Here is a 27735-nt window from a genome sequence, read left to right as displayed (position 1 = left end):
AATAACATATGAGATAATAAATTACATTGCAAAATGATTATAAATATGAATTGATTTGTAAAATGCTAATGTTAACACAAATTGTTAAGAACCTATATATTACATAAAACAAAGAAGTTAATTAACCATATGGAAAGCATAAATTAAAGATTCATTTCCAAATCAACTACTAACACAGGCACATTAAACAGATGTAACTTAGTAACCAAAATAAACTATGGCAGCAAGAAAATCACCTGTTTTTTAATACTTACTAATGTTATCACACCAATATTCAAAACTATCAATTTGATGTATGTAATTTCAAAGTCCTGAGAAAAACATTCTTCCAAATATAAAGAATTAATCTCCAAACCACACTAGAAGTATCTGATCCATTATATTTTAAAGATATAATGACAACAGTGATATAAAACCTTAGACAGTGAATAAATTTCTACAAACATAACATAAAATATAGAAATTGATAATATTACCAATAATTATAAAAAGCAAAATCAGTTATTCTACAAAGATAACAGGAACGGTTAAGATTCACTGAAAAAAAAAAAAATGCCTTACTTGTTCATTGACTTTCTTCTCTTTCTCCAACTCTTTCTCCATATCCTCTAATTCTCTGTCTTTTTGTTCCAACTGCTTTTCAAGTTGGCGAATTTCATCACGTAAAAACCGAGTGTCCCGTCCACCAGCAGACTGCTGAGCCATCTTAAAGAAAGCAAAAAGTATAAATCATCCCATCACATTTGGAGGTTCGAATGAATTAACAACAAGCAAACAATTCTCTTGTCTTTAAATGTTCATTATCTTTCAGCACCAGATGTTTAAAAGCTTACTAGCTAAAGGACGATTTTTTAAAGGATTTGGCTTATTTAAGCTTTAGTTCACAGGCTGACAACTGCTTAAGCTTTTCTTAAGCCACCCAGAGCTACAAACAATTGACTATTAACCACTCAGGGTCTGTTATAACTACTGAGTCATAGTTATAGTTTTATGGACTCTACTGCAAAGACACAAAATGTATTTGACGAACTACCAAGATTTCTCCTGAGCCTCTCAAAACCAGGCTCCAAACTACAAGGGCTTCTACCCTAGTCACTGACCCTTGTACTCTTAACCTGTTCTTACTCTCACAGTATGGACCATTTAGACCACTATTATCCAACAGGACATCCTAGAATATGGAAATGTTCTCTACACTGTCCAAAGCAGTAGCTACTATTCACATATAGATACTGAGTGGTTGAAATGTGGCTAGTATAACTGAAGAGTTGAATTTTTGATTTTACTTTTGAGTTAATATAAATGCAAATGACAAGCAGTTAGTGCTATCATATTGGACAGCCCAGATTTAGATTATCTGTAAAATCTGACAGTAAATCCATTTTGTTCCATATTTCTGTTAATATAGCTCATGGCTTAAAACATCAAATTGGGGCTGGCATTATGACACAGTGGGTAAAGCTGCCACCCATTTTGCGGACATCCCATATGGGCACAGGTTTGTGTCCCTGCTGCTCCACCTCTGATCCAGCTCCCTACTAATGGCCTTGGAAAAAGCATCAAAAGATGGCCCAAATGTTTGGGCCCCTGAACCCAGCTGGAAGACTGGGAGAAGCTCTGGCTTTGGCCTCGTCTAGCCCCAGCTGTTACAGTCATCTGGGTAGTGAACCAGTAGATGAAATATCCATCTCTTTCCCTCTCCGATAACTCTTTCAAATAAATAATTTTTTTTACAATAAATCAAATCATTTGTTCATCTAACCTTTCTCATATTCAGGTCTTCACCATACAGTTCTGCAATGCCCTACTTTAACAAAAGTTTTCTCTCTTCCCCTCCCATAAAAAGTGCTGATACCCTCCAGATTCATTCCATCATGCAGGTTATCATTCCTCTACCACCCTGTGAAAAATCCAACAGCTTTTAACTTCACACGATATCCAGCAACCTTATCTCCACCTAATTATGGTAGTAGCAAAACACCAACTTCCCAGGTTTCTCCAAGTCAATTGGGAATGCAGGCATATGGCTCTTGGTCTTCCATAAAAAGCTCTCCAAGGGGGCTGCATTGTAGCTTAGCAGGTAAAGCCACCAACTGCAACATCAGCATCCGATATGGGTGCTGGTTGATGTCTCGGCTGTTCCACTTCCTATCTAGCTCCCTGATAATGGCCTGGGAAAACAGCAGATGGCCCAAGTCCTTGGGCTCCTGTTATCCACGTGGGAGACTGGGAAGAAAGTCCCAGCTCCAGCTTGGCTCAGTCCCAGCCATTTCAGCCACTTGTAGAGTGAACTGGTAGATAGAAGACATAGCTCTCAATGTCTCTCTATAACTCTTTAAAATAAATAAATAAATGTTAGGAAGAAAAAAAAAAACAAAAAAATAAAAATAAAAATAAAAAACAATCAAAAAAACCTAGGGGTGGATGTCAGGCACAATGGGTTAGTCTGATGCTTGATTATTACTATTATTAGATGCTTGATATCAGTCTGATGCTTCCTGATTTATCACCTGGTTCGTGGGTTCCTACCTTCCACTTGGGAGACCTAAATGGAATTCCTGGCTCCTAGATTTGGCCCAGCCCAGCTGCTGCAGACATTTGGGAAGTAAACCAGTGGATCAAAGTGTGTCTGTGTGTCACTCTCTTTTTCTCATTGTCTCATTGTCTCTCCGTCATTTTTTAAATGCCCACGTAGGAAATTTGTACATTCACAAAATTTTCACGCCAGTCTCTTTTTCTTTTTAACTTGTTTCTTGAATTCATAAGTCTCCTGCTTCTACACCCACACCAGATCCTTATCTAAGTAGAAGCATTTTTTTAATTACTCCCACCATATCTGCCCCTTTACCTCAAATATTTCTATACACACCCTTGACCTCTCTTCTCCCTATCTTTAACTTCCCCCCAATCTTGACTTCCTTACCTTTTCAGCTAAGATTTTACAACCACTTTCCTATCAGTATCTTCAACTGCCCTAACTTTCTGTTTCATAGTAGCTGCCTGGCTAAACACATATAAAATCAATCCATAATTCATTTATTTAATAAATACTTATTGAAAATACTTGCCATTTTCCTGGAGCTAGATATAAAGTAGGAGATAAGAAATAACTCATCCAAGTTCACAAAGTTAACAAGTAAAAGAAACAGGACTAGAACTTAAAAATCTGTCTGATTCCGGAACCCTACTTTCTAATCCTTTCTTCAGTACTGAAGTATTCCCAACTTTATCTGACTTCTTTAGCATAGGACCTTGTCTCTAACTTCTCATCTTCCACTTACTAACCTACACACATAACAATCTGTACACAATCACTCTTCTTTCCTTCCCAATATGATGAAAGGGGGTCTTCCTCCATTCAAAGGCTAAAAGATTTATATCACATTAATTCCTTCCTTCTCCAGAATCTTAATATATTTACCTCTTCCAACAGTGTTCTTATCTTAACCCCTGGATTTGGCAAAAATCATGTTTTCTATTATATCCTTCTATCACTATTTTTCAAATCTCCACTCTTCCCCACTCTACCTCAAATGCAAACTTCTCTTTCTCTAGATTATAAACAGTATCCAGCTATTAACTGTTTTTATTTTGTTCCCAATTAGTTCCCTAATCCGTACAAGAATTTATGGCACATAAAAGGCACACAGAATATATATTACACAGAAATGAGAACAAGGTTATCCTTGTAATATTTCCAGTCAAAAGTAATTAAAATATCTGAAAATAACTCAAATAATAAAAAGTAATGACAATTACACCCAAGGGAATATAAAAGGACATACCTCCAATTCATTTTCCAGTTTCATTACTTTAGTTTTTAATTGATTTTCTATTAAAAAAAAAAAGAGAAGTGTTTTAATTAATTATGGTGACCTCAAACAAACTAATAAATAAATCAATTCTTTTAAAAGATCCCACCATGGGCCGGCGCTGTGGCTCAACAGGCTAATCCTCCACCTAGCGGCGCCGGCACACCAGGTTCTAGTCACGGTTGGGGTGCCAGATTCTGTCCTGGTTGCCCCTCTACCAGGCCAGCTCTCTGCTATGGCCCGGGAGTGCAGTGGAGGATGGCCCAAGTGCTTGGGCCCTGCACCCACATGGGAGACCAGGAGAAGCACCTGGCTTCTGGCTTCGGATCAGCGCCGTGCGCTGGCTACAGCGCGCCGGCCACGGTGGCCATTGGAGGGTGAACCAACGGCAAAAGGCAGACCTTTCTCTCTGTCTCTCTCTCTCTCTCACTGTCTAACTCTGCCTGTCAAAAAAAAAAAAAAAATCCCACCATGATTTCAAGGTGACATAAGAGAAAGCGACTATTTTATAACAGATCTAAACTAGGACTTTTAGAAACGTCTTTCTCAATAAATTAAATATAAACATTTTACACAATATATTAAATTTATCTTTATACTGTTTAATGAATAAATGGAGTTATTTAACACTACAATAAACTTTTTACAAGGCACTTACCAAATTTTGCTTGTTCTTCTCCAGCTTTTTCAACTTCTTCCAAAGCTAGCTCTACTTCCTGAGCTTTCATCTAAACAAAATAATTATTTCAATATGCCTGCATGCTATAGGTAAACACTGAGAACAAAGGTTTTGTTTAATTTGCCGTCTTCATCCCTAATGCCTACAATGACTTATATATGAAGACATGCAGTAAATATTTGTTGAATGAACGAATGAATGATTCTCTTACTTAAGGCTGCAATTTCTAAATTTTTTAGTTGGAAACATGTTTGATTCTTCCGTTTCCCACAAGTTTTATAGCCAGTGTGACAACTCCTTTTGGAATCTTTTCCACCCTTTTTGCTATTACAATAACTATTATTCTAGCCCATAATTTTATGTATAAAGCTCCTTCATAATGTTACATCTAAATAGCCCCAATTGCTTTCAGTCTCCCTCGTGTAACATACCCAGTTTCACCTTCCAAAGGTATACTTTTACATCAATCATGGTTCAAAAATTTAATTTACTCCCCATCTGCTGATAATATAAAATAAATCTTTAAGGCTGTCCAAAGCCCAACTCAAACTATCGACCCAATATGTTTTATTCTATTATCTGCTACAAACCTTCTACACATGTGTCTTCAAATGTGAAGAGTAAGTTATTTGTGGAAATACACCAGCTTTAGAATCCCCTTACCATATCTTACCACTGCCTTCTGCTTACCTAAAACTCTTCCTCGGTTTTTGTCCTCTATGAAGTCATCTTACTCTCCTCTTAAACCATTTCTATCCCTGACAAAATTTCTGTAGCAGTTAATGTCTGCATGTTTTCATTTGTGCCTCAGAATATATGTCTCTATGTTATTTTTAAACATACCATTTCTGTTTTCCCTACATATTCTTTTAGGAATTGTAGAGTAAACACTATCAATGTTTTACACTCTATTTGTATTCCATTCTTATTTGAAGATACCTCATCCTTGAGCACTGATCCCAACATTACCACATGCTTCCACAGAGATTATTTAAGAAAAGATTCTTCAGTTTCCTCTAATGGCCAAGGTACCATTAAGATCTACTGCATACAAACCTTCATTAGTGACTGAGTAATCCTGAAAAGGTGAACCACATTTTCTTGACTTTCATTTCTTAGCTCATTTACTTCCACCTAAATACACAGAAAATCAACCATTTTGTAAGTTTTCAGAAACAAGAACTCTTCTAGTTGTACAATTCAATGATTTTAGGGACAACTTAAATTAACCGTAGTTGCATGTATACTCATATATCTATGTATTACTTATCAATTAAGCACCTTGGACAAGGAAACCAATAAATTATCTGCCAGTTCTTCTTGCCGAGGCAGGTCATCTGGGTCAACTTTCATTATTTCTTTCCAGTTTATATTAGGTGGCATCTTGAATTCTTTCACTGTGTTCCACCTTCTGTAACAAAACAGGCGGTTATTAGCAGTGTCATTGTCAACAGCATTAGTGCAGTCGGCACAAAGCGTCAGATACTGTACTGGCTAAATAAAATACGACAGCTTGCTTGCTGAAACTAATCCAGGTCAGGACTGATTTGGGTCCCCTCTTCCAAGCCCCTTACCGACAACGCAGACAGCACAAAGCTGTTTGCAAAACTGAAAATGACCCCTAATTCTGAGTGCTAGAAACTGGGAGTTAAAAAAAATGCAGAAATAAACGACCGAAACGAGTAAAGCTGTACCAGGGAAACCAGGACTAGAGCAAAGAGAAGGCAGAAGGATTGCGGACTAGAGGTGAGGAGGGGCGGGGTAGCTTGGGTGTTGCATATGGGCCCTGAGGCTAAAGAACCTGCTAGTGAAGAGACGCTGTTCCGTCTGCAATGATCCATCCACCTAGACCAATCCTGACAGCCCGCGGTGGTCCCTCATCTATCGAACCACCTAGCGGAACCCCTCCCGGGCTCCCGATCGCTGCCTAGCGCGGTTCCACGCGAACTCTGAGTCCCGCCAACTAGCTCCCAGCAGGCAAAGGCGGCGTCGGCTACTAGGCGACACCATTCCCCACCCAGCCCAGACCGAAACAAGGCCCCGGATGCAAGGAAGCCTACATTTCACGACTGTGGTTGATGCTTTACGTCTATAGATTTCCCCGACGAACTCCCTGAACGCAGGGTTAAGGACCAAGACAAGGCGTGAGACAAAGACTTCAACTCCCAGGATGCAATTCTGCCTCGAGGCTTTTGCATGCTGGGAACTGAAGTCTCTGAGGAAGGGAGGCGGGGCATTCCCGGTGTGCAGTGCGGCAGCCTGCGACCCTACCCGGGAGGCGGAGGAAGAGCCGGGAGGCGGGAGGCGCCGTGGCTGAGGTGTGCCGGCGCTGGTGGCCTGAACGAGGTAAACCATGACTGTGGCTTCGGTGGCGTCACTCTTTGGGCCTCCCTTCCTGAGGTTTCCTTGAGCCATCTCCCTGGTGGAAACGCTCCCGGGTAAGGTCGGGCTGTAGGGCAGAGACTGGGGCGGCACGGAGGGGAGCGGTCCCGGTTTAAATAAGCTCCTACCCTTGGGGCCGAAGGGCTGGACCAGGGTCTAAAGAGGTGGGAAAGCCCCATCTCCTCCTTGGGCCTTGGCAGGCGGCACCCAGCAGCTTGCCTTCCGCTAGAAGGAAAGCCTGTGTTAGCCTTCTCTGGTGTTAGCATTGTGTTGGCACGCGGGGCGCAGACCGCGCAGCCCAGATCTTGGTTTGGGGGCGAGGGGAGACTTGAGGAAGGGGCGGCACCTCCCCGATCCCGCTGGCCTTAGGCAGCACCCTTGCCTTGCCGCCGAGGATTGAAGATGAGGAGTGAGCGTAGAGAGAGGGCTCTAGAGAGAGCAGGTCAGCACTTGCCTGGACCGCTGCGGGGGTGGAGAGAAGGCGTCCTGCCCGCGGTCGCTTGCTTGGTCACTGAGGGTGGTCTTCTGTGAACCCAGCTTGGCAGGTGTTTGCCGCTCTTATTCGTGCAAGCTATGCTCGGCTCGCTGTTCTGAGCCATTCACGATAGGATACACCGTTGGTTAGCTCAAGCCCGTTGGTTAACTCAAGCCATAGACTGAAAATCTACATACATGACGTTTCCAGCTAACTGGACCAGTGCCTCTCATCTTCGTCTTTTGTTCTTTAAACTCCTGTGTTGTTTTTTGTTTATTTGTTTGTTTGTTTGCTATCATAGACAGTAAATTTTCCATTTGAAAATAAGTACGATTTCTTTCTTCATCTTTTGGGCGGGGGAGGGGGTGGTTTTCTTCTCCCTCCAGACTTGGATTTCTTTTTAAACCACGTGTTTGGGTGAAACAAGAAATAACTCCTTAGGAAGTAAAAACATACTCATTTTGTGGGATTCATTTAAAGACGTTTATTAGATTTATGAGAGTGATAATTTTGTTTTCTCTTTTTAGGAAGGATTTTATGTCAAATATCATTTACCATTTCAGTTAATCTTCACAACAGTCCAACAAAATATGTGCATATTGTTCTCATTTTCCATATAAGTTAAGAAACTGGCTGGGAGAGGTTAAGGCCTGTGCTCTGACTTAAATGCTGGACTGTGATTAAACACAGATGGAGGACATGTTCATAACTACCATACTGCCACCCCAGGCATTCTGAGAACCAGTCTGTGAAATGCTTGTTCTTCATTCTAGCTATTTTAACTCAGTCTCGTCATATTCTAATCCTGTAACTTGGTTTACTCACAAATTTGCAGTATTCTTCATGTTCAGTGTTTTTCATTCATAATTTAAGAGAATAGCAGAGAAGAAATTTAATATTTGTTGAACACATAGGAGTCTTCAAAAAGTACATGGAAAAATATGTTAGGAAAAAACTAGGGATGGATTTCAAATGTTTTGTACCAAAAGAAACTGATCCTACTTGTCATGAACTTTTTGAACTCTCCTCATGTATCACACAGTACTTACACTACTACACGTTTATTTTCATGATAGGAATCTGTTATTTTCTCTGCTGCACCTTGTGTTTGCATTGACTGTAACTGTTATTTCCTATTCGTTTACTTTTTTTGTTCTTGAGAAAAGTTTCAGAGAAATTAAGTGATTTCCAAATAATTGAAGCTAAGATTGAAACCAAGTTTTCAATGGCAATCTTGATTAAAGGCAAAATCTTGCTTAAGTATTATTACCCACCATTACTTTTCATTAAATTTTCTACATCAGTTCTCATCAATGGGGAAGATTCTGTGACAGTGTTATAAATGGCCTTATTTACAGAAACACTTGTCTAGACCTGCCTTCTCTCCTCCCTAGGATTCTGTGAACAGTTTTATCTGAGCAACATCACTTAAGAAGAAAGCCTTGCCTTATATAATCATACCTCTCTTATCTGTCCTCATCAATATATAGTCCTTAGATGTTACTTCATTCCTTTTTGGGGAAATTAATGCTAACTTATTTCCCCAGGTCTAAAGGAGAGCAGAGTCATGAGACATTTAGTATCCACAATGAATAGTAAGGTTTTGCTTTGCCTTCCTCTCATGACAAGAAACAGGTGTGCAACAAGCAGGTACTTGCCTTCTTTCCACAGGAGGAGACTGGAAACATACGTAGGAGCCAGTGTTAATACAGTTGCAAACTTTGCGGGCCAAACCAAATTTCACAGACTTTAGGATGATAATAAAATATAATAGATTACTCTTATTATATAAGATAGTGTAATGAAATTAGGAGGACTTTGCCAATTTCCCTGGGAATTGAATTGAGAAAACTTTCCAGGTTAAATATTCCCAAAGTCAAATAGAATTTTCCTATAGGTTCATCTTTTCCACAGTTGTATTGTTAGATTGTTACAAAAAGTAAGCACTCAATACATTTTTTTAAGGGAATTATATTTTGTATCTCTTTAGTGTAGCTTATGAGTGATTTTGATTATAATTGAGTTTTTGTGCATATATGTAGTATCATTTTTTTTGAGCAAACATAATTCAGTGTTTGCATCCACTTGAACTATATGCATCTGTGAGTATGTTTGTATGCCTAGGGAAAAAACTGTAAGTTTCTACAACAAATAGCAGTGTATGTTACCATAATGGCCTTGAGTGAATCCTGTCTGCTTCCCTCTTTATCCTGGTATAATCTATCGTCCCAGCTCCCAGCCTCTACCACAAGGATGAGTCTTTTGGATAGAGTTTAAAATGACTCCTTAACTGAGCTTGTGGCATTCAGCAGAACCAACTTGCTCTCCTTTTCTCTCATATTACATTCCTCTGAGAAATTTTTAAAAATTCTTTTTTCTTGGGGCCAGTATTTTGACACAGAGTGTTAAGCTGCCACCTGTGTCATAGGCATCCTAAATGGGTGCTGGTTCAAGTTCTGGCTGCTCCACTTCCAATCCAGCTCCCTGTTAGTGCATCTGGAAGGCAACTGAAGATGGCCCAAGTATTTGGAACCTGCATGAAAGACTTGGATGGAGAGTTCCAGGCTCCCATCATTGGCCTGGCCCAGCCCTGGCCATTGCAGCCGTTAGGGTAGTGAACTAGCAGAAGGAAGATCTCTTTCTCTCTCACTTAGTCTCTCCCTCTCTCTGTAATTCTGCCTTTCAAGTAAATAAATAAATCTTTTAAAAAGTTCTTTTTATTTCTTGGCCATTTTTTAATCTTTTCCATATTCTTCATTCTTTCTCACATTTCGTGATAGATGATTTTTTAAAAATATGCTGTATACTGAGGCTTTAAAAGAACATGTACGTTGGGATTTACTCTCTTACTGTCCTAAGATCACCATTTACAGAAACCTGTAGTGACCGTAAGTAGCGGGAATTGGCTTTTAAAGCTAACTACTGCTCTTTTTTACTCTCCAGCCCCAGGCACAACCAGCAGAACACGCATTCACAAAAGTACTTCAGAAAAGTTCTGGAGCAGTGGAATGAAAAGATGAATTTATTTGGTACCAAAAATATGGAAATTCCATACATTAAGGGCGTAATAAAGGTCATGAAAAACACATATTATGAAAAACTACAGGCAAGCGCAGCCGGGGCTCAAACTACTGCCCATATTGGATGCTGGCATTGCACATGGAGGCTTAACCTTCTATCCACAGTGCTAGCCCCAGTAGTGTGCTTTTGAGGCAGAACTTCCTCTCAGTGAAATCTCAGATGTGCTTTTAAAGTGATTGAAATGATTCCATGAGGTCCATCCACATTATGAAGGCTAATCTTCAAGTAAGCTGGTTGCAAATGCTAAGTGCCTCTGCCGGATAGCTTCATAGCTTAATTGAATACGGTAGCCTAGCCATGTTGACACATCAAGCTGCTCTTGAATAATAAACATTGCGCAATGTCATCCACTCAGTGAAGTGTAACACCTCATTGATAAACTCACTTGATGCTTCTTAAACTCCTTCGTAAACCAGAGTTTATAAAGGGGCAAAGAAGCTTGATATGAGAGGCAGGGAGAGCGCACTGGTTCTGGTGCATGCTCAGGAGCTCAAGTAGTACAGTCAACTGTAGTTCTCCCCAGGAGAGCCACCCCTGGGAGTAAGGTTCAGAGATGGGGTGATGGTGACACCCAGACCTCAGCAATGACAAGTTGAATGCCCTGTTCCAAGGAAGGAATACAGATGAAATCAAGATAAAGAGTGCGTCAGCTGACAGTCCCTCATGACATATTTTTGTCTTTGTTTTCCCCCAGAAAACCCTGAAACATCCGTGAGAATATAGTAAAGTCAGCAGTTTTTTCTCTCCTCTTTTTCTTCCCTCTTCATTCTGTTCTAGCATAATAGTGTTCAAAAACCATGACGAGAACTTCATGTACTGCCTCCTCTTGAAGAAAGAGAACAGATCAATTCCCCATTCCAATACAAGACATTTCTCATTTACAATGAGTTTAAGCCAGGGAGAGAAGACATTCCACCAACTTAAATCAAGCTTTGATTATTACATTAGCACTGAGCACTTCAGTTACCAAATGAAACTGTTTGCAACTCGAAGTGACTATAATTTTTTATGACCTGTCAGACCATTTTCTGTTGCAGTAATGAACTAACCTCAGTCTGGATACTTTATAAAGAAAAAAATGTTTACTTAGCTCACAATTTGGGAAGCTGAAGGATCACTGAGCCCCTTCTGTTCATCTGTGGTGAGGACCTCATGTTAGATGGCTCCATACTGGCAGAAGTGTGTGTAGGACATTGTACAATGAGACAGGAAACCAGAGGGGACCAGCCTTGCTCTATATTATTGTATTTAATAATTTGCTCTCTCATGAACTAACTGGGCTCCACTTCCCAGTATCCTATCTTCCACTGGTCCTCAATTACTGTAGTTTAATCCCTTTTACACCTCCATAAAGAGGAGCAGGTTTCTAGCACATGATTTTATGGGGGGCATAACCTAAACCATACCCAATTAATAGCATTAACTGTAATTAGAAATTATTGGATCCATAGAAGTTTATTAAGTTAATATTTTGTAGTCTTATATTCTTTTTTTTATAGTTTTTTTTTTTTTTTTTTGGACAGGCAGAGTGGATAGTGAGAGAGAGAGAGACAGAGAGAAAGGTCTTCCTTTTTGCTGTTGGTTCACCCTCCAATGACCGCTGCGGCTGGCTCATCGCGCTGATCCGAAGCCAGGAGCCAGGTGCTTCTCCTGGTCTCCTATGCGGGTGCAGGGCCCAAGCACTTGGGTCATCCTCCACTGCCTTCCCGGGCCATAGCAGAGAGCTGGCCTGGAAGAGGGGCAACCGGGATAGAATCCGGCGCCCCAACCGGGACTAGAATCCGGTGTGCCGGCGCCGCAAGGCGGAGGATTAGCCTGTTAAGCCACGGCGCCGGCCTGTAGTCGTATATTCTTTCAACCTTTAAAATTTGCCTGAAAATCTTCTTCTTTTTATAAAGTAACATACTTTTTTTCTTGATTACAATTCAAATTGAAGTCAGCTACATTTATAATTTGTTTAAATTGCATTTTTTTAAAAACAAAGATATTTATTTATTTGAAAGGCAGAATGAAAAACAGGTAGAGACAGAGAAAGAGATCTTCCATCTGCTGATCACTCCCCAAGTAAGTGACTGCAATGCTGGTACTGGGCCAGGCCAGAGCCAGGAGCTCGGAACTCCATCTGGGTCTCCCGCATGGGTTGTAGGGACCCAAGTATTTGAGCCATCATCTGTTGCCTTCCCAGGCCCATTAGCAGGGAGTGGAGCAGGTGAGATTCCAACCTCCTGTTATGAGATGCTGGCATTCCAAATGGCAGCACTTGCCACAGTGCTGCCCCCAAATTACCTTGACTTGAAACTGCAGTCATTTTAGTACTTCAGATACCTGACCTAACAAACCCTTCCCAGTACTTAACTTTTATAAAGCTGGTAAGTTAAAATTATAGCAACTCCAAATTCTTATAAAAATTCCAGTACTGTTTGTAAACCTAGCTAAAGTCTTATACTTTTCAACTAAAAATCCCAAATCCAGAAGTTGTGTAGTCAATAATTTACTATTGTGTGTATTTATTATAGTTATGAAGCAAATGTATCAGTGTCTCCAATATATCAGATTCTTCTGTGAAGTTTAAGCTTATCTGTGGGTAGAGCAGTTAACCAGATAACAATTTGTCAGCCTAACTGAATTGGCATTACCAGGCCAGGTAACTGAGGTTATTTATGGGAAGAAGATTTGCAACCCATTCAAGACTTGCTTTTTTTTTTTTTACCTACCTAATGATAGATGCCCTCACTTGCCTTGTTTTTCTGAATTACAGCGTGTGTGCATGCACATGTGTGTGGATGCATGTGTGGATGCGTGTATGTATATAGATATATGTGTATATGTTTTTCTTTTTCTTTTTTTTTTTTTTTGCCAGGCAGAGTGGACAGAGAGAGAGAGAGAGAAAGGTCTTCCTTTTTGCCGTTGGTTCACCCTCCAATGGCCGCCGCGGTAGGCGCGCTGCGACCGGCGCACCGCGCTGATCCGATGGCAGGAGCCAGGTGCTTCTCCTGGTCTCCCATGGGGTGCAGGGCCCAAGCACTTGGGCCATCCTCCACTGCACTCTCTGGCCACAGCAGAGAGCTGGCCTAGAAGAGGGGCAACCGGGACAGAATCTGGCACCCCGACCAGGACTAGAACCTGGTGTGCCGGTGCCGCTAGGCGGAGGATTAGCCTATTGAGCCACAGCGACGGCCATGTTTTTCAACAGTTTAACAGTATAATAGTTCTCAGAATGTTTAAACACATCAGGTATTCTTTTGGTTATATCTTCTTGGGACCATTGTTCAGGAAATTCTGACTTGCTCCAGTAAAGATCGATTGGCAGACCTGCTTACATGGCTGTCATTCCTGTGTCTGTCTTGTGCTGAATTCTATTCCCTGATTTCCTTATCTGTTTCTTAATACACTCCTTTTTTTTTTTTTTTTTTTCAGTATCTCTTTTCCTAGATTTCTGAGACGGGACATTGGAGATAAATATTTTAAGACCTTGAATGATTGTTAATTTTTGTATTCTCTTTTCCCACTCAGGAAATTTGGATTTATTAATATAGAATTGTAGGTTGGAAATTACTATCCCTCAGAAATTAGAAACATTTATTCTCTTTTGTTTTTTTTCCTCAGTTTCCAGCATTTCTTGGCTGAAAAAAAAAGTTTTGATTTCTAATTTTTGGTATGAAAGCTGCTTTATTTTAGGAAGGTTTTAAAATCTTGTCCCTGTTTATTGTGTTGTAATTTAGAAAAAATTATTTAAGATAAACAAATTTCCTGTATTTCATATATCCAGATTTAGGAGCACAGTGATACTTCCCACCCTACCCTACGTCCTGCCCACACTCCCACTCTTCCTCCTCCTCTCTCTGTTATTCTCTCTTAATTTTTACAGTGATCTACTTTGAGTTTACTTTATACTGATAAGATTAAGTGTACACTAAGTAGAGTTCAGTGCCTTGTTGTGGAAGAGAGCTGGAGGCCTCAACATAAAGCATAAGCAGGCTGTCATTTCCTCTGGGGCCTCCATGTCAGACATACCCTTTTTTAAGTACTCCAGAGATGACATCTGCAGCTTTGTGTCTTCCTGTAAAAGGGATGATTATTTGGCTGTATCCAGTGAGAAAAGGATCTAAATTTTAACATCCATCTACTCCTACCTCTGTTTCCTACACTTGTTGGCACCAGGTTTTGGAATTGATTCTGGCAGGGTAGTGGGAATCAAAAACTTTTGTGCTTTCTTTGTTGGCTTAGGATTTACTTTCCTGGGCTCCTTTAAGCTACTTTTACTTTTCCCAAAATTTGCAATGTTCTGTTCTCCAAATGTTCTTGTCTTTGTGAAATCTGTACTTTCCCCACGTTAATCTTGTCTGGGGGCCAGTACTGGGGCTTAGCAAGTAAAAGCCTCTGCCTGTAACACAGGCATCCCACATGGGCACCAGTTCACGTCCCGGCTGCTCTACTTCCCTTCCAGTTCCCTGTTGATGGCCTGGGAAAAGCAGCAAAGGATGGCCTAAGTGCTTGGGCCCTTGCTGCCCATGTGTGAGACTTGGAGGAAGCTTCTGGTTCTTGGCTTCAACTTGGCTGGGCTCTGGCCATTGCAGCCATCTGGGGAGTGTACCAGAGGGTGGTGGATTCATTCTGTCTGTCTGTCTCTCTCTCTCCCTCTCTCCCCTTCCTCTCCCTCTCCCCCCCTCTCCCTCATTCTCTCTCCCCCTCCTCCCTCCCTCTCTTTCCCTCCCTTTCTCTCTCCTCCTGCCCCCTCCCTCCCTCTCTGTAAATCTGACTTTCAAATAAAAATGTTAAAAAGAAAAAATCTTGTCTGTTGTTTTAGCATGGGATTGGGCAGTAGTCAAGCCAAGTGCTTATTTAGTCTCTTCATTCTTTAAACAGAAGCACCACCAGCCGTTGTATCTGTTATGAAGTATACATGTCTATTAGAGATGACCAGTCACTTCTGGACCAAGATAAGCCCTTACATAATTTTTCTTTTAGTTATAAATGGAACTTCTCAAAGGGTAAACTGATTTCCCTTCCTGTTTTGTTGAGTTTTGCATTTCTTTAATATATCCCGAGGTCTTCCTGTCTTAAAAGATACTTTAGTGCTTTCCCATGTATTACATAACCTTTGTATGGATACTCTTATCTAAATTTTGCATCTGATTTAATATAAACCCACCTCCCTACACAAGTAGGACTTTTCACTGCTGCACAGAATGTTGATTTTAATAAATATTCTTCCTCTTTTATCTGACCAGAGCTCCTATAGACTCATTTCTGATCTCAGATCTTCTGACTCTGTAAATGACTTATTAGTTTCCTATTACTCCTGAAACAAATAACAACAAAAATAGTAGATTAAAATAACAGATTTCTTATCACACAGTTCTATAGCTGTACAAAATTTGCAAAGTACTCTGAAAAAACAAGCTTGAGTAGTGTCATTAGTATTAGCCACACCATGTTTTTTCAGAGTATTTTCCAAGTTTTGTAAAGCTGATTTTTTTCAGTATTCTCCAGTTACTATAATTCTCCTCTAAATCTTTCCCTCACTAAATCCTTTCTAAAGCTGTCTTCACTAAATTGTGAATTGTCATTTATGAAACCCATTCTTTTTGTTGTAATAGGAAAAAGGAAAATCATGGTTTAGATCTGCATGATAAATTCATGCCCCCAAGGCCCGAGCAGATAATAAAAATCAAACCAATCTGGGTGAAAATGAGGAATTACTGAAACTGTAGTTAACTAGCTAGGTGTACAGCTAGTCAAAAGGCATTCAAGAAATATATTTTTACAAGGCTTTTGACCAAACTCAGCGAAGTTACAGGCTTTAGATTTAGACCCTCTAATTAAATTGATTTTTATATTGTGTTTAATAAAATATAAGCTCCACATAGATTTTGGAAAAACCATGCTCACTGTCAAGGATTTGTTTTTCCACAAAGATTTATTTAGATACTCTCAGAGCCCATATACAAAGAATTGTATTCTATATGTGCACTTTCCAGGTAGCCTGACCTGTGACATTTGATAAAGAGTTTACTGTCTGTTTAGGTAGAGACCTAGGACCGAAGATTAATTGGTGAAATAAAGCATTGTATTAGAGGTAGGAAAATGTACATGAGAAGCAGTTCTGCCTTGAGTTAGGAATGTGGAGAGGTAGTCAGCTGATGCTTCTTAAAGGTGTATGGCAAATTCATTAAATGAAAGTTTTTAAAAAAAAAAAAAAAGGTGTATGGCATTGGAGCTGAGCTTTTCTCTGGCAGAATTAACGTAGTCTGTTTTATTATCCATCTACTAAAATTATACTTGGAAAAAAATGTGTTGCTTAGTTTGTCAATTTTCTGTGATTTTTTTTTTTTTTTTTTCAGTTTTTCTCCACAAGTACTTGCGAAAAAGATGGCTGACATTAACCTCAAAGAAATAACCTTAATAGTAGGTGTGGTTACTGCCTGCTATTGGAACAGCCTCTTTTGTGGTTTTGTTTTTGATGATGTTTCAGCAATCCTGGATAATAAAGACCTACATCCATCTACACCCCTAAAAACATTATTTCAGAATGATTTCTGGGGAACCCCCATGTCTGAGGTAAGTACTTATATATTATTTGTATGTATATCAGATTTTAAAATATTCAGGTAGTTTGTTACTCCTAATTTTTTATGAATATTGTCATCATAGCAATTAGGGAGTCCCCCCAATTTAAATAATGCATAATTTGTTGGACAAGAAGTTGAAAATGTGATTTATCTTCCTTGAGGAGTACTTGAATCTTCCCTTGGCTTTGTAGCTTGGCTTTCTTTTATTAAAAATAATATATTTGTATAAGAACCAAATGTGTAGGGAAAGCAATAGGTATAATAAAGTCTATTTCTTGCTCATTGACTATTTTTCTTTTTTCTATTTTGTGAATCAGACAAAGGAAATGACTGTGATATATTTAACCATTTTAAATGTGGTAGCTTCAGTATAAATAGATTTTAGCAGTTAAAATGAAAAATACACATATTGCCAATTTCTCTGCAGGAACAAAAGCTTATAAAAAGTTAAAATTCTTTTTCATTTTATTTAACTAATAGTTATTTAGGTTTTATATTTAGAATCCAAAAGTGTTGTTCATTTTCAGGAGGGTATTTTTACTCTGGCAATAGCTATTTTAAGGACATTGTTAAAATGTTTAGAGGTAAACCCTTGTCAACCTGGGACCATTCAAATTAAGTTTTAATTTTAATTCTTTCATTTATTAGCTGTGTGATACAGGTAGAAATATAGCTTTTAGATGACAGTCATTTTCTTGATGTATAAAAGAGAATAATACCTTGAGAATAAATATACAAATTAATTTTCCATCTATAATACATACTGCACAGATGTTCAATAAATTGTTATTGAAACATAATGTATAATATTCTGTAATAGTTTGCTCCTCAATCCTTTATGACCTGTTTCCCCATTCCCCAAATTTGGAAAGCTTGCAAGGGTAGGGAAGGAATTAATTCACAAGCACCAAGTAATTTTTTCTTACTAACTAAATAAACAAGCCTTGCTTTTCTGCAGCCTTCTTAGTCTTATCCAAAAATGCACAACTATTGCATTTTTATATATTATTTCTGGACAGTTTAGTTTCTGCTATACCTGACCCCAACCTCCAGAGAACTTTAGAAACATGTATCAGTTCTCTTGTACTAGTTAGTATCTGTGGTGATATATTTTACTCATATTGGGATTTTGAACTGAAAATTTAGCTGGCCAGATTAAAAGACCTCATAAAAGTAAACATATCATGATATCAGTGGTCTCTTTTGTGATTTTTCTCAGCTTTGCAGATTAAAAATTTGATTTTATTCAGAGCATCTATAACAGCCAGGCTAAAAAGACTCATAACAGTGTACTCAGAATGGAGACACACACATTTTGGGCTTCAAACATTTTTCTAAAATGAATGAACATTACCATTTGGGTCTTTGGGCTACCAAGAGCCTTTCAGTGTTTCCGTTTACTGTTGGTTCTGTGGGTCACAGCTCTGACTTCTCAGTAGAGTTGACCCAGGACATTTTTTAAAAATGTATTACTACTGTTCTACCCAAGCCTGTTATTTCAAATAATCTCTCAGATGGAATGTGGAGCATCAATATTTTTGCTTGTTTTGCTTATCTTGTTTGTTGTTTGGGTGGGAGGAGAGGTTAAAGAGAAGAGATTTGATGGTACATTCATGCTAAGAACCACTGTGCTGTAGTCAACCATATTATTCTCACATTTGGCCTGTAAAGTCTCTTGTGTTAAGGTAACTTCCACAGATATCTTACTTTGCTTTTTTGTTGTTTTGTTTTTTGTTTTTGTTTCCATCCCTGTGTTAAGGAGCAGAGAATGTAGCTAATTGGTTTATTATATTCATACTTGCATCTTCTGTTGCCAACTAATATCATGAGTAATTGTTTTCTATTTTACTGTATTTTCACAAAATAACCCAATATTTAATAAGCTAAGATTATCACAGTGAAGTCTTAAGTAGATTTCTAATGAATTATGCAAATAATTACATAACCATAGTCATTACCTATGTCATATGCCGTATCAATTGGGCCTAATCAAGTGATTATATATAGTATAATTAAAAATTCACATTTGCTTCCATTTTCTGACTTCATCCTTTTACCTGACAAATATGTTCCGGTGGAGCCACATTAATACTTCAGCCATTCTGAAGGATTTTAGCATCTTTTTCTACTTCGTGGTACAAATTATGTTAGTTCAGGACAGTACCTTAAAAATAATTTTGTATAGAAATTAGTCAGGAAAGAACATTCTAAATAGAGGGCTTACCATGGTGTATATAGTCAATACAAATAGAAATATTAAGATACTCCTAATTTCAAAGTGGGAAATGTTTGTTCCTGTGTTTCCTAATGTTCCCTAGTAGATGAGGTAAATTAATTCTGTACCTTTGTGCCAGAGAGTTACAGCATAATATGGTAAGAGTTAGAAAAGCAAAGAAGCTGAATATGAATGGTTTTTATGTAAAACTACAAAAAGTAACTAGCATATTATCTATATTTTTGAACTGTGTGTTTTATTCATGTATCTGGTTTGAATTTTGTCTTGGTAAAAAGTTTTAGTACTTTAGTTTTAGTACTTTATTCTAATTTATAAGGAACTTCAGTATTTCACATAAAAATTTTATTGCCAACAGAAGATAGAAGTATATAGTCTCATATTCTTTTTTTTTTTTTTTATTTTTTTTTTTTTTGACAGGCAGAGTGGACAGTAGTCTCATATTCTAAGAATTGTTTTTTTTAGTTCTGTGTAAGATTTGGGGAACTTTAACTTAATATATTCACATTTACTACATTATGAAGTTTTTTATAAGACAGCTAGAGAATCACTTTTTAGGTCCTCTATGCTTGAACCAAACTGATAAACATTCTGTTTTTAGGTTTGCTTTTGAAAAGTCTATCCACAAGTTACATACACTTTTGCCTTAGTGTATTAGATAGAAAGGCAAGCCTTGGAGAGAATCCTATGCTGCTCAAACTTGACCAATACCACCATTGTCCTGATCTTTTTTTTTTAAATCTGTGCTGAAGATAAATTAATAGTCAAATATTCTTCCTCTGCTATTAATTCTCTGTCCATTATACTCATATACCAGGGAAGAAATTACTTAGTTTTAGGACACAGGAAGTAGAAAACAACATTATAAAGCTATCTTTTATGTTTGTAACTCCTGGACGATTTATTTATTTTACTGTGGTTAGCCAAATATAAGTATCTTTGATATTAAATACAGTGATTATTTTACTTACTTCAAAGGACCGAGATACTTTAATAATTATTGATTATGTTTCCTTTTAGGAGAGAAGCCACAAGTCTTACCGTCCCTTAACAGTGTTGACATTTCGCTTAAATTATCTGTTTAGTGAACTAAAACCAATGTCATATCATCTCCTAAATATGATTTTTCATGCTATGGTCAGTGTGATATTTCTTAAAGTCTGTAAGCTTTTTCTGGACAACAGGAGTAGTGTGGTTGCTGCTCTACTTTTTACAGTGCACCCAATACATACAGAAGCAGTAAGTAAAATTTTAGATTTATTTTTCTTTTTTATAAATCCTACTCAGTGACTGTAATTACATATATTTCAAGAAAAAAGCTTTAACATGACTTTAATGCAACTATTTGAGACTCTTACATTGATATAATAAATCTTAATTATCTAATACCACTAAGTCACATCTACTGCATAAAATTTTTTAATTTATGTTTTTGAAACCTAAACGTTTATTCATTCAAGAACATAAGGTATAAATAATCTCTTAAAGTTAGCCATATAAAATATGAATAAATACAGTTCCTTTTTTGTTCAGTACAGACTTTAAATATTATTGCCAACCTGTCAATACTTGTATTGGCAGGCAGCAATAACCAATCAGGCAAATTTAAGAGTGAAAATATATCAAAATCTATACAAATATGAACAGACATATTATTAAGTGATGAGACTCTAGTTCATTACCATGTATGTCAGAATTCTGAGTTATCTTCACCATTGCTGTTACGTGTCCACCAACCCCTTACTAACAAGACATCTCAAACTATTATTTTATTTTTCTTGATAATCTTGAAACTCCAGAACTCCCAACCAGAGCATAGACTTGCTTGGTTGTAAGCTGTTAAGTTATAAGTAAAATGTGTGTATAGGTGTTTTTGTTGGAGGTGGATTGTGTATTTCTTCCACAAACTATCTTGAATGTTTTGGTGTGTAGTTTAGCAGACATTTTCCATACATTTAAAAAAATGGTAGGAATTAAAAAAAATTTTTACTGGGACTGGCATTGTGGCATAGTGGGTAAGTCTGCTGTCAGCCACGCCAGCTTCCCATATGAGCACTGGTTCGAATCCTGACTGCCCAACTTCTGATCCTGCTCCCTGCTTATGGCCTGGGAAAAGCAGCGGAGGATGGCCTAGGATCTTGGGTCCCTGCACCCACGTGGGAGACTCAGATGAGGCTCTTGGCTCCTGGCTGCAGCCTGGCTCAGCCCTGGCCATTTTGGCCATTAGGGGAGTGAACCAGTGGATGGAAGATTCTGTGTGTGTGTGTGTGTGTGTGTCTGTCTGTCTCTCTCTGTGGCTCTGACTTTCAAATAAATAAATAAATCTTAAAAAAAAAATAAAAATAAAACATTTTACCACGAATTCAAAACACTTTGGAAATGTTAGGTTTGAAAGTTACATACATAATAGAGACATATATGTATCTTACTGAGTATATAATACTTTTAAGAGTACTTGTCTTTTTAGAAAAATAGGTTACAAGTACCTTTTGAAAGTTCAGAACTATTATAGATATTGTATTATAATTATGTAAAACATTATCATTGGGAGAAACTGGTAAAGAATACACAGGAATTCTTTGTACATGTTTGTGGTTTCCTGTGAGTCTACATTATTTCAACATAACTTAAGAAAAACTGTTATAAATTTCTTTGTGGAAATACACAAATTCACCACCTGAGGGCACCCAAAGAATGTTTAATATCCTTGAAATGCGCCTTGAAAAGTTAAAGAATTTAGTTGCTAATTGAATTGCTTTGCTATTATTTATAATAATTTCTCAAGATTATTTTCATTAACATGAACTTAACCTCCCACCTGGTTTCCCTTTCTAGGTAACAGGTGTTGTAGGAAGAGCAGAACTTTTGTCATCTATCTTTTTTCTAGCTGCATTTTTGTCATATACCAAATCAAAAGGACCGGATAATTCCATAGGTAAATGTCTAACATCTGATATGTTTTGATAGCTATAAAAATAAATTTAAAAAAAATTTGATCAACTTTTATTTACTTCATGTGCTTCTTGTAAAATATTATGTGCTACACTTATAGTTTATATAGTGTTCTTCAGCATGCATGGAATTATGAAGTAATATGTCAGTATTTTTGGAAGTTATATGTAGTTTATATTTTAAATGCATGTTATGAAAAAATCTACGTGGATTTCAGATACTTTTTGCACCAAAATAAACATCTTTTAATTCAATTTTCAGGAAGTTTTTGAAGTTCCCTCATACAAGATCTAATTTAAAAAACCAAATAAGCCTAGAATATAAGTATTTTAGAGTTAATTCTGGTTCCATCTACTGCTAATCTATAAAAAATGATATAAGATCTAGTACTTCAATTGTCTTTCAATAAATAACACTAGTAGACTGTGCTACTGTTTGGGCAAAGTTAAAATCCTGCTGGAGTGTAACTTTTTATATGTGTTGATCAGAGTTCAGCTATTTATTGAGCTCCTACCATGTGCCCAGCCCTGAAAAGTGCTTTGAATGCATGAGCTCATTAATCCTAATGATGCCTGGCTTTGCCAGAAACCAATCCCAGGCAAAAAAAAAAAATTTTTTTTTTTAGTGTGTGGGTATAGTAGTTATGAAAAGGACTCCACATAATGACCTTAACCTTTGTTTGGTTAATTCTGATGTTTAACTCTGAATTTTTTTTGATTGTCTTGTGATAAGTAGCTTAATTTTGTATGTATGCAACCTAAAGTTTAAAAAATAAGTGATTGAGGCAGGTGCTGTGGCATAGAGGTTAAAGCTGCAGCCTGTCACACAGTGCTGGCTATCCACATGAGTCCCTGCTACTCCACTTCCAATCCAGCTCCCTGCTGATGTTCATGGGACGGCAGCAGAAGATGGTCCAAGTATTTGGGCCCCGGCACACCTATGTGGGAGCCCTGGAGGAAGCTCCTGTCTCCTAACTTTCTAGATTAGCCCAGCTCCACTAGCAAATGGAAGCCTCCTCACCCCCCAACCCCCGGCCTGTAATTCTGCCTTTCAAATAAGCAAGTAAGTCTTAAAAAAATGACTTAGCCAAATAATCTAATATTTTTTAGGGTAGTAATAAGAATAGGCTTGCCTTTTGTTGCTGTGCATTATGCCTTAAGACAGTTGAGTGGCAGCATGTCATAGTGAACTCAAAGTATCTAGTTTCCAATTCCAGCTCTATTCCTTACTAATTACTAGCTCCATTTACTACCTTGGACAAAGTACTTAACCAGATCTCTGTGCTTTAGTTTATCTGTATAAAATGTGGGTATTCATAGTCCCTACCTACCCAGTTTATCATGTGGTAAGAGGTTAGTCAGTAACTAATAAGGAATGGCAACCCAGTAGCCTCTCTACATACCATCCTAAACAAGGCATAAATGATAAATCAGAAAATAATGTGACCTGCAGTACCCTATTCAGGTTCCCATCTACTTCTCTAACCATATCCCTTGCCACTCGTCTCATAGCTTGTTGGACTATAGCCAAATAAACCAAACCTTCTTGCTATTTTCAAACAAGTGAAGTGCTTGCCTTTACTTCTTTTTCTCTGACTATTCTTCCCTTACATCATCACATAGTTGTCCCATTTATATACTTCTTTGAATCACCAAATTCCCCACGCTACCTTTGTTTTAAAAGTTAATATTTGGTTAGATAATTTTTGTCTACACAAAAGTTTTATTTGAAATATATATCTTAGTGTTTTACCTAGAAAAATAAATATTACATGCAAAATTTAAATGTATTTTAAAGCAGAAAGAATAAGGCAATAGGGAATAACACACATGTGGATATGGAATTACAAGTAAGATTTAACTTATCTTTTTTAATATTATAAGATTGTTTCATATAGTTTAATTGTCTCTGTCCTTAAATTGCAGTGTGGACTCCAATTGCACTGACAGTGTTTTTAGTGGCTGTTGCAACACTGTGTAAAGAACAAGGAATAACAGTGGTGGGAATTTGCTGTGTGTATGAGGTGTTCGTTGCCCAGGGGGTAAGGAAAAACAGACATTTCTTTGTTTCTCTCTTTTGTCCTAGTTGGATCAGATTTTCATAACTTTATGTTCTAAATGCGTTATTACATAAATCAGTTTGCTTACCAATAAAGATGCCAAAGATTTTCATGAAACAAGTATATTTTGCTCATACTCACTGAGAATTCTTTACTCAGCATTTTAAGACATCTTTAGTAATTTAAGAATTTCTTTTCAAATTTCAATAGTGAAATTGTTAGCCAATTTGGAGAAGTATCCAATAATGTTAGATTGTAATTCCTTATTGGATAAGATTACTGAGTTTTATTTGTTATCAGTTCTGTGAATCATTCCATATTGATCTTATGACTATACTCATTTTGTATTTGTTCTTGTATTAAAAAATTTTACATTACTCAAAATATTTTATAGTGTATTGTTTAAAACTTTTTTTTCTTTTCAGTATACTTTGCCATTATTATGTACTACTGCTGGACAGTTTATCCGTGGAAAGGGTAGTATTCCCTTTTCTATGCTGCAGACACTAATAAAACTCATTGTCTTGATGTTCAGTACACTGTTACTTGTTGTGATTAGAGTCCAGGTTATTCAATCCCAGCTTCCAGTATTCACAAGGTAGGAAATTCTGATTCTTTTTTGTTTTTTCTGTTCTGTGTTTTTAACTTTGGATTTTAAATAATCATAAATATTCCAGAGAGCATTTGATTTACACTGTTTTCAATGGACTTATTGAGGTACAGTCGATGTATTTTTTAAGTGCATAGGTTTAAAGTATACAAATTGATAAATTTTGGTGGACGTGGTATGAGAGTACTTCAAAAAGTCCATGGGAAGGGGCCAGTGCTGTGGCATAGCGGGTTGAGCCACCGCCTGTGGTGCTGGCATCCCACAAGGGCACCGATTTTGAGTCCTGGCTGCTTCACTTCCAATCCAGCTCTCTGCTATGGCTTGGGAAAGCAGTAGAAGATAGCCTAAGTCTTGGGCCTTTGCACCCACATAGGAGACCTGGAATAAGCTCCTGGCTCCTACCTTCGGGTCAGCTCAGCTCCACCCATTGTGGTCATCTAGGAAGTGAACTAGCGGGTGGAAGGTATCTCTCCCTCTCTCTGCTTCTACTTCTGTGTAACTCTGACTTTCAAATAAATAAATAAATCTTTAAAAAAAAGTTCATGGGAAATACATATTACAAAAAAATCTATGCATGGATTTAAATTTTTTTTTTTTTTTTTTTTTACAGGCAGAGTGGATAGTGAGAGAGAGAGACAGAGAGAAAGGTCTTCCTTTTTGCCGTTGGTTCACCCTCCAATGACCGCTGCAGCCGGCGCATCGCGCTGATCCGAAGCCAGGAGCCAGGTGCTTCTCCTGGTCTTCCATGCGGGGCAGGGCCCAAGGACTTGGGCCATCCTCCACTGCCTTCCCGGGCCATAGCAGAGAGCTGGCCTGGAAGAGGGGCAACCGGGATAGAATCCGGCGCCCTGACCGGGACTAGAACCCGGTGTGCCGGCGCCGCAAGGCAGAGGATTAGCCTGTTAAGCCACGGCAAATTAACTTAACCTTTTAATTCAGTTTTTCTACAGAATTTTTGAAGTATCCTTGTACACCCATGGAACTGCCACAACAAAAATAATGATCTGCAAATTGGTTAGGTTTTAAAGTTAGCATTATGTCTTATATATCCTTAGTGATTTTTGTTGACTTGTTCTGTCAGATAATAAGAAAGGGATATTGAAGTCTCTAATTATAATTGTAGATTTCTGTATTTCTCCTTGCAATTATCTCAATTTTGGTTCACGTGTTTTGATGCTGTCTTGTAAGTATATAAACATGTAGAATTGTCGAATCATTGTGATCAGTTGATCCCTTTATTATTACTAGTAAACTTCTTTGTCTCTATTAATAGGCTTTATTCATAAATTGACTGTCTTAGGCTTTCCAGCTGTTTGTTAATATTGTATACATTTTTTCATGGTTTTATTTTTGTCTACCTATACCTTTACATTTAAAGAAAGTTTTTCAGGTTGCCTGTAGTTTGGCCTTACACTTTTGCTTGAAGAGCTAACCTGACTTTTAAAAGGGCTGTTTCATCCATTTATACTTAGTAATGATTGTTGATATATTTTATGCAAATCCATCATTTTCCACATTATTTTCTTTTTGTCTCAACCATTTCTTTCATTTAACCTTTCTTCCTTTCAATTATTTCTTATTGTTTTGTCTACTTGTTGACTTATTGACTATAAATCTTTTTTTATTGTTTAGTGATAAGGTAAAGGTTTCTAGTATTCATTCTTTTTTTTAATTTTTTTTTTTTTTTTTTGGACAGGCAGAGTGGATAGTGCGAGAGACAGTGACAGAGAGAAAGGTCTTCCTTTTTGCCATTGGTTCACCCTCCAATGGCCGCCGCGGCTGGCGCACCACGCCGATCCAAAGCCAGGAGCCAGGTGCTTCTCCTGGTCTCCCATGCGGGTGCAGGGCCCAAGGACTTGGGCCATCCTCCACTGCCTTCCCGGGCCATAGCAGAGAGCTGGCCTGGAAGAGGGGCAACCGGGATAGAATCCGACGCCCCAACCGGGACTAGAACCCGGTGTGCCAGCGCCGCAAGGCGGAGGATTAGCCTGTTAAGCCACGGCACCGGCTTCATTCACTCTTAAAATTTTACTGTACCATCTTGCTTGCTTTGTTTTCAATGAGAATTTGTTTGTCATCCTTTATGCTTCAAAAAGTCTTTCCTTCTATGCCTGCCTTTAATATTTTCTTTTCATTGTTTCATATATTACCATGTTTCTTGTGTTTAGGTTAATTGGGCTTCTTGGAATCTGTTTTATGAATTTTGGAAATTTTTTAGCTGGTTTTCAAATATTTCTACTATCCCCTCTCTTTCTGGAACTTGGGTTTTGTATAATTGGGCTTTTTGAAGTTACTGCGCTAATGCTGTTTATCCCTACCTCCACCCCCACCCCCAGTCTCTTTATTCCCCATTTTTATTTTGGATAGTTTCTTATACTGTTATATCTTCAAGTTCACTAATCTTTTTCAGAAATGTTAACCCATCCTTTTATCTCCCATGCTTGCATGGTCTACTGTTTTATTGTCCTTGTCCACAAATTGCATCATCTACATCATTAATTGATTTCTACTCTTTAAGAATTAAACTTCTCTATTTACATGTCCAGTAATTTTTGAATGGATGTCATACATATATGAATTACACCTTAATATTTTTCTATCAATATTTTTGGCTTTGCTATGGGATACATTTAAGTTATTTGGAAAATATTTCTTCTAGTCGTTTTAACTTTTTGTGGAACCACCTTGTAGGATTTACGATAAAGCTGGTTTTATTCCACCAGTGACATGAGACTATTCTGACTTCTCTACCCAAAGGACTTTGAATTATGAAGATTTGCACTTCGACTGCTAATGAACTATTCTTTCTATGATATATGGGGAGCTTTCTCTCAATCCTTCTAGAAGGTTCTTTCCTGTTTGTATTTGTAAGATTGCTGT

General features: G+C 37.9%; 2 protein-coding genes across 4 annotated transcripts in view; one reads left to right on the top strand and one right to left on the bottom strand.

Moving 5' to 3' along the window:
- Positions 1 to 6496, bottom strand: part of CEP290 (centrosomal protein 290) — a 92355-nt gene extending 85859 nt beyond the window's left edge. For both annotated transcript variants that reach the window (XM_062203148.1, XM_062203149.1), the window contains exons 1-6: positions 6293 to 6496; positions 5773 to 5902; positions 5548 to 5625; positions 4471 to 4540; positions 3786 to 3832; positions 562 to 705 (exon numbers count right to left, since the gene is read on the bottom strand). In XM_062203148.1, coding sequence (XP_062059132.1) covers positions 562 to 705; positions 3786 to 3832; positions 4471 to 4540; positions 5548 to 5625; positions 5773 to 5874 — 441 coding nt within the window. In that variant the 5' untranslated portion in view covers positions 5875 to 5902; positions 6293 to 6496. The remainder of the gene's footprint in view (positions 1 to 561; positions 706 to 3785; positions 3833 to 4470; positions 4541 to 5547; positions 5626 to 5772; positions 5903 to 6292) is intronic.
- Positions 6497 to 6756: 260 nt separating this feature from the next.
- Positions 6757 to 27735, top strand: part of TMTC3 (transmembrane O-mannosyltransferase targeting cadherins 3) — a 50301-nt gene continuing 29322 nt past the window's right edge. The window contains exons 1-6 of one of the 2 annotated variants that reach the window (XM_062203146.1): positions 6757 to 6837; positions 16774 to 16990; positions 20255 to 20473; positions 22070 to 22169; positions 24112 to 24227; positions 24671 to 24843. In XM_062203146.1, the coding sequence (XP_062059130.1) occupies positions 16802 to 16990; positions 20255 to 20473; positions 22070 to 22169; positions 24112 to 24227; positions 24671 to 24843 (797 nt within the window). In that variant the 5' untranslated portion in view covers positions 6757 to 6837; positions 16774 to 16801. Of the gene's footprint in view, positions 6930 to 16773; positions 16991 to 20254; positions 20474 to 22069; positions 22170 to 24111; positions 24228 to 24670; positions 24844 to 27735 lie in introns of both variants that reach the window. The other variant, XM_062203147.1, reaches the window with a different exon arrangement.

Source organism: Lepus europaeus, chromosome 10, assembly GCF_033115175.1.
Source record: "Lepus europaeus isolate LE1 chromosome 10, mLepTim1.pri, whole genome shotgun sequence".
Classification (NCBI taxonomy): Eukaryota; Metazoa; Chordata; class Mammalia; order Lagomorpha; family Leporidae; genus Lepus; species Lepus europaeus.
The sequence above is the reverse complement of the archived record's forward strand: the minus strand, read 5'-3'. Positions and strand labels throughout refer to the sequence as shown.